This window comes from Octopus bimaculoides, chromosome 11 (assembly GCF_001194135.2).
Source record: "Octopus bimaculoides isolate UCB-OBI-ISO-001 chromosome 11, ASM119413v2, whole genome shotgun sequence".
Taxonomy (NCBI): Eukaryota; Metazoa; Mollusca; class Cephalopoda; order Octopoda; family Octopodidae; genus Octopus; species Octopus bimaculoides.
Genome location: NC_068991.1, coordinates 716,214 through 725,859, shown reverse-complemented (window position 1 = coordinate 725,859; position 9,646 = coordinate 716,214). Strand labels below are relative to the sequence as shown.

Genomic DNA, 9,646 nt, shown 5'->3' with positions numbered 1-9,646 from the left:
TATTATTATTATTATTATTATTATTATTATTATTATTATTATTATTATTATTATTATTATTATTCAATAGTCTTATTTTTATCACGTGCTCTCACTGCTCTACCGAGCGCAGCTCTGTGTGCTCTAGTTATGTGCTGTGGTTTGTTGTGATGCTCTTGTATTCACTGTGTTGAAAGTATTTTACATAGGATGTGTGCGGTACCTAGTAGTGCAATTTTCTGTAGGTTATATATATTTGTTAGTCCTGATGTTTTTCTTATGTATTTGTATGAATGTTTTTTTTTATCATACCTAATGCGCCTACTCTGATAGGAATTGTTTCTGTTTTTAGTCTCCACATTCAACACACCTCTATATCCAGGTCTTTGTATTTTGAATGTTTCTCCGTTTCGTTTAGAGAAACATTGTCATCTGCTGGTATTGATACATCGATTAGAAAGCATTTTTTCTTGGTGATCTCTGACAACTATATCCGGCTTATTGGCCTTAATTTCTCTATCTGTGTGTATTGGCATATCCCAGAGTATGCTTGCTTTCTCCTTTTCTGTAACCGTTTTGGCGTGTGCCTATATCATCCTGTTTTGTTGTTATTCCAGTGTTGGCATAGCTTCCACTGTATACAGGTCTTACTATTATTATTATTATTATTATTATTATTATTATTATTATTATTATTGTTATTATTATTATTATTATTATTATTATTATTATTATTATTATTATTATTATTATTATTATTATTTATGGTTTCCTTTCATTATAACTTTATTTCAGCTGCCTTAGTACCGGGCATCCTCCGGAGGACAGGAGTAGCAAGGACACTTTTGTTTTGCTATGCATGCAAAAATTAAAATTATCACCAGATTTATTCCATTTTAGATGGAGAGTGCTTTCGTAGAATATAGGCTGTACCCATCAAGGTTATCTTTTGTAGTTCACGGAGATTGGAATTACTAGCGAGTTGTTTAATATACTTCTCAGCTCCCTTCTTTATCATTCCCAACGCACCAATTACTACTGGTATTATTATTATTGTTGTTGTTGTTGTTGTTGTTATACACTCAACATATTAGACTGTTGGAAAAGAAAAGAATCCTAACATCGGGCTACATCAAGTAGCCTTAGATGCCAAGAACCCTCCTATTGGGTTACAACAAATAACCTTAGATGCCAAGAACCCTCCTAAGTATCTTAGCTGTCCCTAATAACACTGTTTTCTGCAGTTGTACTAAACTGGGTTTTATGCCTATTTCCTCTGTCCATCTGTTCAGATCTTTAGGGATAGTTCCCAATATTCCTATAACTACTGGGATACATTTTACCCGAACTTTCTATAGTCTCTGTAATTCAATGGCCTTTGCTATTTTTCTGTACTTCTCATATTAATTTTTTCCTCATTTGGGACTGTAAAGTCAATTATCTGGCACTTTCTATTCCCTTACTACCAAATCACTCCTTCTAGCTTCTATTACTCTGTCAGTCTGAATGTTAAAGCCCCACAACGTTTTATATTTCTTACTTTCTAGTACTTTACTAAGTTCATACCGTTTATTAGTATGTTCACATCCTGGCTTTCTACATGTCTCCCAGTGGATTACTCTCCCTAGATTGTCATGTCTTTTCTTGTATTCTTTCTGTGCCACCATGCAACATTCACTTACTATATGACTAACACTTTCCTCTTTTGATTTGCATAATCTACAATGGGAATCTACTTGGTTTTTGTCTACCTTGGCTTTTATCCAATTAGTCCTTAATGCTTGATCTTGTGCAGCTTCTAACAAACTTTCTGTCTCCCTCTGCAGCTTTCCCTTCTGTAGCCATAACCATTTCTCACTACTACTATTTGCTGAAATCATCTTGGTACCTCTGCACTTACGCTTGTAACCCTTCTGCTCTTGCGGTAAGACTCCATTTTTTTCCAGATGTTCGTACATTGGCTCTGCGAGTATTCCAGTCAATAACTTCCACATAAGTGGCAAACAGGATATAGGCCTGTAATTGTCTACCGTATTGCGTTTTTCTACGTTTTTCAGGCACAGCACTGTTCTACCCAATGTCAACCACTCTGGTGTTGCTTGGCCTGGATTTAACAAGGTGCTGAGTTGCTCAGTTATTCGTGCATGACATTCACCAAATCTTTTGATCCAGTAGCCTTGAACTCTATCTGGTCCCAGGGCCTTCCAGTTGCTCATTTTTTTGCTGATTTCCTTCACTTCCCTAACTGAAATGACTAGTTCTGACTGTTTTGGACAGACTACCGTTTGTTTCAGTTCTTGCAACCATTCAGCATCCTTCTTGTGCTCCTTGTCTTTGCTCCAGATGTCACTCCAAAACCTTTGACTTTCAATGTTATCTGGTATCAACTTTTCATCTGTACACTTCATATTATTATTATTATTATTATTATTATTATTATTGTTGTTGTTGTTGTCATTATTATTATTATTATTATTATTACCATATGGAAATTCACAGCTTCTTATTACTATTATTATTTAAGACAGCATCGCACAGTATCCAATATCATGATGTTGTTGGTTGAAGATATTGTGTCTATCGGGGGTTTTTATTGTTTGTCAAGTCACAACAAGGACCTCAGACATACAGTACTTAACGCGATATGCGTGCAGTTCCAAGTAATGACGATTTTTGCAATACATCAAGACTGTAGGATATTTCTAAAGTTTCCAGATGTTTTTTTCAGGTTGGGTGGTATTGAACTCAATGCTCCGATGACAACAGGGACAACCTTTATGATTGACTCTTGCAGCTGCCACATCTTAGCGATCTCAATTCTCAGCTCTTCATATTTATCAATCTTTTCTCTTTCTTTCATGACAATATCATGATCTCCTGGCGCCGCCACGTTGATTAATAAGCCCCCTTGTTTGTTCCTCCTAAAGGTTACTATATCCGGCCTTCTGTGCTCTAATACCTTATCTGTCTGGAAGTCAAAGTCCCAGAGGATTTTTGCCTCCCCCTTTTCGTCCATTACTTTTTACCGGTGTATGCTGGTACCAAGTACCCGTTACCTCGTATCCGTACTTCTGGCCAGTGAAGGTTTTAGGCTGCTTTGTCGTGTCTTCCCTTGTAATCTTTTTGCTCAAGACTTTCACAAACACTCACAATGTGAGTCATGCTTTTCGACCCTCTTCCCATATGTTCTGTAGAGTTTCGTTGCACTTGCGTCCTATATATTCCTTTTCCCTTAGTTGGTATTCAATGCCTGATCCTGGGTAGACATGACTTGGCTTCCAGTATTCTCTTTTATGTCACCTCCATGATGCTTCCTGATCTTTTAAGTTGTTTGTCTCACAGTGGAACTGGCCATGTAATTCCATGCGGAGTACGGTTTCTTCTCTCTCATTGGCTGTTCTTGATTGGAACTCATGATCACCCTCAATTCCATTTTTGGTAAATCCTCCTGCATTAGCAGCATACTGTAGCAGGTCTTGTTTGCTGTTTACCAAATATTCTGCCATGTTTTTTTTCTTTCACTGTTGATGTACGCTAATCAGCCTACGTCCAACTTTACCCTCCTCAAGTAGCGCTTGTATACATTCGCCTTACGGTAGAGGGCACCATGCATTGTCATGGTTATCATTATTATATGAAAACGCGCAACTTATTTTGTTGGGTATGATGGAAAGTGTCAGCTGTCTACAGCCAGCAAACTAAGGTGACAATTGTTTTACTGGTCATGCTTCAAGAACTCTGCAAAGATTTCTTGCAGTTCCAAGCAATGCTGACTTTTGTAGATGTTCTACCTTCACACTTGCACCGATCTTTGTCAGCCATGTTGGTCTACTCTCTTCATTGACCACAACCTTCGTATTTTCCACTTCAAATCTTCATAGTTGTTTGTTTTTTTCTTCTTCTTTCACATTGATCTTGTTGTCACCGGGGCATATAAGTTCTTTCTCGGTTTCCGATGTCTGGTTGGGTGACCGCCCTGGAACATTGCATGCCACAGGATTTTGCAATTCTCATTTTCCGTGACTCCTTCTGGAGTTTGCTCACACCACGTCTTTGCTCTTCATAGACCGTGATTTCCACAACAGGGATATATTTTACCCGCACCACCCATAATCTCTGTAATTCAATGACTAGGTCCTGCTACTTCAATATCTTCTCTATACCTCTTATATTGATTTTTGTCATCATTTCGGACCGTAACTTTCTGTTCTCTTTATTTACCAAATCAGTCCTTCTAGCTTTTATTACTCTCTCAATCTGAATATTAAAGCCCTACAACGTTTTATATTTCTTGCTTAGCGCTATTTCGTCTAGGGTTCAAATTCCGCCCAGGTCGATAAAATAAGTACCAGTTAAGCGCTGGGGTCGATGTAATCGACTTACTCTCTCACCCAAAATTGCTGACCTTGTGTCAAAATTTAAAATCATTATTGTTATTATTATTATTATTATTATTATTATTATTATTATTATCATTATTATTGTTGTTGTTGTTGTTATTATTATTATTATCATTATCATTATCATTATTATTATTATCATCATTATTATTACTATTATTGTTATTCACCGTCATCATCACCTCCTCCGTCATCATCAGTCATCACTATCACCACCATCGCCAAGGCAGCCACCCCTACCACCATCACCACCATTACTCCATCACCGCCGCCACCAACAGCTGACAGTAAGAACATCAACATCAACATCTCTTCATCCCTCCGACTAGCCGGGCAGCATCCGCTTTTCGGCCCAATCCACCAGTGCCAACCGCCAGACCATCCATCCCCCTCTCTCTCTCTCTCTCTCTCTCTCTCTCTCTCTCTCCATCCATCCATCCATCCAGCAGACCGTGCAGCTAGCTCAGTCAAACAGTTCGACTGACAGTAGGCTGAACCAGTTCATCAGCTGTTGAGTGAGAGTGAGACTAATGAATGAGAGTGAGAGAGTGACTGTTGAGTGAGAGATTGAGTGTGTAGCTAAGCTAGTTGTGTGTTGTAGTCAGTGTCAGTCTAAGGAGGTATACACACCACAACACAACAGCAAAACACATTACCATCATCACCATCTCGGTATCTCTCTGACCATGTCTGCCGCCGACACCGCCACTACACGTGAGTTTCAACTTTAGCACATCTACAATATTATTGTTATTTTTTTTTTTTAAATTGGGGAATTTTTGTTGTTGAAATTGTTGTTCCTTTTATCGTATTTACGTATTTTTGTGCGAAACCCAAAGTGGCCCTTATTTTGGATTGTTCCTTTTTCTTATCTGCTTGGCCCTTGTGGCCAATAAAGAAAAGATTATTACTATCGTTGTTGTTGTGCTTAATTAACACTCACTAATTAACACACTGTTGTAATTACTAATCTTTACTAAACCTTGCGAAATCAATCTAGACCGGTACATTGCATCTCACTAAAACTTGTTTACGCAACGTTGTATTGGCTATGGTGGTGCTGGTAGTGGTGGAAACGGTGGTGACGATGGAGGGGATGGTGGTGCTGGTGGTTACGATGTAGTGGCTGTGGTATTGGTTGCAGTATTGGCGTGGTTAATATTGTGGTATCGGTTGTGGCTCGGGTTAGTTACAATGTTTTATTGTGGTATTGGCTGTGGTGTTGGTGTTGTAGCGTTTGGAAGTGTTGTTTAGCTGTACTAGCACTAGTTGTGGTATTGGTTGTAGTACAGGCAAGGATGTTGATTTGGTGTCTAAGTATTACGCGGCATTTAATGAGAGTGTTAAAGTTCCAGGTTCAAATCAGGTAGAAGTCCTTTTCATTTTCCATCCACCCAGGGTTCATAAAATAAGGTACCTGTCGATTCAACGGAATATTTCCCTCTACTAAAATGTGTGTCCGTGTTGTGTGTGGGGGGGGGGGGTGAATGTATTCTCTGTGTGTGTGAGAGAGAGAGTGTCTATATGTTCATTTGTTTTCTTACATAACGGATTGTTTTATCAAGCTTCATTTCGAATACGGTCTTACATCATAGACAAGCATGCATATGCGTGTGGGTACACATATGTATACATACACATACACACACATATGCATGCATGCATATATAATGCACATTTATGTATGTGCATGTGTACGTGTGTATATGTATATATATATATAAATACATATACATACACAGGTGTTTATATGTGTGTGACTGTGTAAACAAGGTGTATAAAGTGTGTTTTCTCACGCAGAGAAAAATTTATTGATCTTATCACTGACAGAGTAGACCCAGATCAAATGTGATCCAGCCATGACCACCCTATCTTAATAAGACTCATTTAATGACAACATTATCTTTTGTGTCCTTCCGATGGAGAGTAGCCTGCTGTTTCTAGATGTTCGACCAACCACGTTTCCGTCTCCTTGTTGACTTGTTATTGTTGTTGCTGGTGTTGCAGTAGATGCTCCAGCACAAGTATATCTACTGCTAGTACAGGACAAGTGCATCTACGACTGCTGCTACTGCAGGCAGCAGATCTACTGCAACCAGTGCAGGTGCAGCCCTGCTGCGATATCAGCAGTAGATTCAACAATATGGGATTCAGCATCCATATGTACAATGAAACTACCTCAACACCTTAACACGACTATAACACACACACACACACACACACACACATACATATATATATATATATATGCATATATATATATATATATATATACACACACACACACATGTTTGTATGTATATGTATGTATGCATGTATATATGTTCATATAGACACTCATACACCTGCACAAAAACACGCAAACACGAGCGCGCACCTTGCATGACTCTTCCTGCTGCTGCTGCTGGTGTCTCTTTCTCTATTTTTACCTGTTGCTTTTGTTGTTGCTCTTGTTCCTGTTGAAATTGTCTTAGTGATGGTGGTGGTGGTGGTGGTGGAGGGTGACATATGTCTTATTTCAAGGCTTCAATACCTGATGACGCCGTGATGACAGACTAAGAAAGAGAAAGAGAGAAAGAGAGGGAGAAATAGATAGAAAGAGGGAGAGAGAGGGAGAAAGAAAGAAGGAAACAAACAAAGTAACGTCACCAGTTATTGACTGTTACTTTTTTATCGTCCACGAATGAATAGGAAAGGAAAACTCGGCGAGATTAGAACTCAGAGCGCAGACAGCCACAACTGAGTTTAACACTCTGCCATCACCCCACCCCCCAACATACGCACACACATTTCCTTATGTAGTAAGTAAACGAAGTATCTTATCTTTGGAACCTCTTGTGTTCAGGATGTCTTCACTTCACGCATTGGCTGTTAAAAAAACAGTAATATACTGGGGCTTAGACCAATTAATTAGCACCTATTATGTATAGGAACCGGCCAGTTTGATTGTTGCACACACACACGGCGTCAAAACAGCGACTGAATTGAAGCCTACATTTTACGACTTTCATCTAAGTCTTTTAGTTTTCGTCTTTTCTCCTCTCTTCTTCATTAATTATGTTTTTCTGATAAAGTGTTTACATCCGAAACGTCAGATACAGATCCATTTCTCCGAGCATAACATTAAATATCTTAAAATTTCACGCTACCTTCATGTCATTTTTGTGATGTAATTTAATTTTATTTATGCCTGCCTATCTGTCTATCTTGTAACCACCTGTCTATAGCTATAGACAGGTATAAGGATAGACAGATCATGTGTATTTTCTCCTGATGACCCTTGAATCCTACTGGTGTACTGAATCTTATTGGTAACACTTTCACAAGCCAGCTTTTTGCAAGTTTCCGCATATACATTTGTGTGTGTGTGTGTGTGTGTGTATGTGTGTGTGTGTGTGTGTGTGTGTGTGTGTGTCTGTGTCTGTGTCTGTGTGTCTGTGTGTGTGTGTGTGTGTGTAAAAACAGCATAAAGCGAATCATCGATGTAACAGGCGTCCCGTTACACTAAAGACATCATCCATATTCTATATATTTAAAATCCATACAATGATCCTTGTTACGAAAAGGTGGTTTTATCAGATCCACATTAAATATGGCGTGATTCACATACCAGCTGGCATTGGCGGGAATTCGACGAGAAAAACGCCGACCGGGAGTTAAAGTTGATGCAATCCAAAATATATTCTAATAACATCGACAAAATATTTCAATCTCGTTAACATTCAAATCATCTTGCAATTTTTTATTGATAATTCGGACACCTGAGCTTTTTCTCTGGACACATAATAAGCAGTGCAAGTGGTTAGTGGTTCGGGTGTTGCATTCATGAACGTAAGATTGTGGTTTCGATTCCTAGACCAGGCAATGCATTATATTCAGGAGGATAATACTTCATTTCACGTTGCTCCAGTCCCCACCGTTGGCAAAAATTAGTAAACCCTGCGACAGGCCGACGTTCTGTCCAGGCGGGGTGGGGGAAATTTATACGCCACAGAATCTGGCAAACCGTGTTGACGAGCCTATAGCTCAGGAGGGGCCGTTATTGAAAGCTTTCTGGGGTTTTTTTTCTGTTTCTTTCTTTTTTCTTGCTGTTATCGTAGTATTTCAGTTTCCTTCGTAACTGTGTTCGATAAATTCTGGTTGGTTTTTCTTAAAAATCCCGCCAAACCGTTGTTTATATAAATCATTTACATTAATAATCGATCTGCTTGTGGTTGATATCGTTCTTCTTCTAAATTGTTGTTGATGTTGCTGTTGTTGTTGTTAATGGTAAAGGTATTCTCGGTGTTGTTCTTATTGTTGTTGTGGTTGCTGTTGTTTCCGGCTCCATACTTTACGTTCCAATCCCATTCGGATCAACGTTGGCCCCTTCCGGGTCGGTCGACTGCACCTCTATCCTTAATCTATGGCCCTCTGCTTCTCATTGTTCTTGTTCTTGTTGCTAGTGTTGGTGTTTTACTCGCTCGTGTTGTTCTTATTAGTATTTCTTATTATAATTCCGCCGAGGTCGACTTTGCCTTTCGTCCTTTCGGGGTTCGACAAAAGAAGTACCAGTTGAACACTGGGGATCGATGTAATCGACTTAACTCCTCCCCACACAAAATTGCTGGCCGTGTGCCAAAATTTGAAACCAATATTTATGATCTACACACAAACACACATATATACAGACACACACATATATATATGCACACACGCACAAAACCATAAACATACACTCGTGAAAGGATATATATATATATATATATACATGTGTGCTTGTGTGTGTGTTTGTGTACGTATGTATGTATGTATGTGTATATTTATACACAGACATACCTATATACATGCAATAAACATTAGCAACAACAATATATAGACACGCACACACATCTTTATACTTTTATCAACATGTCCACCACACACACACACACACACATATGTGTGTGTGTGTGTATATATATATATACACACACACACACACACACCTCACCACCCCACCCCTTTGTCTTTATTTCTCCTTCTCTCACTCTTACTCTTCCTCCTCCCTCTCCCCTTTCTACTCACTTTCCCTTCTTACTCCCCCCCACTGCATCAGTCCCCCCTCCCTCCGTCTCACCTGTTTTCTTCCGTCTTTTCAGTATTTGACTACATCTTGTGTATGTATATCACCTATGTACGCACGTATGTGTGTATGCATGTACTTGTATGCGTGTGTGTGTTTATACATTCGCCGCGTGAGTTTCTTTCCATATGCGCCTATATATCTATGTATGTATATGTATATT

General features: G+C 39.0%; 1 protein-coding gene across 2 annotated transcripts in view; it reads left to right on the top strand.

Moving 5' to 3' along the window:
• The window catches only part of LOC106882757 (synaptotagmin-7), a 114,545-nt gene that overhangs the window by 17,780 nt on the left and 87,119 nt on the right, over positions 1 to 9,646 (top strand). Inside the window, exon 1 of one of the 2 annotated variants that reach the window (XM_052971423.1) lies at positions 4,866 to 5,093. The exons of the other annotated variant lie outside the window; for it this stretch is intronic. Coding sequence (XP_052827383.1) covers positions 5,066 to 5,093 — 28 coding nt within the window. The 5' untranslated portion in view covers positions 4,866 to 5,065. Of the gene's footprint in view, positions 1 to 4,865; positions 5,094 to 9,646 lie in introns of those variants that run through there. 2 annotated transcript variants of the gene reach the window in all.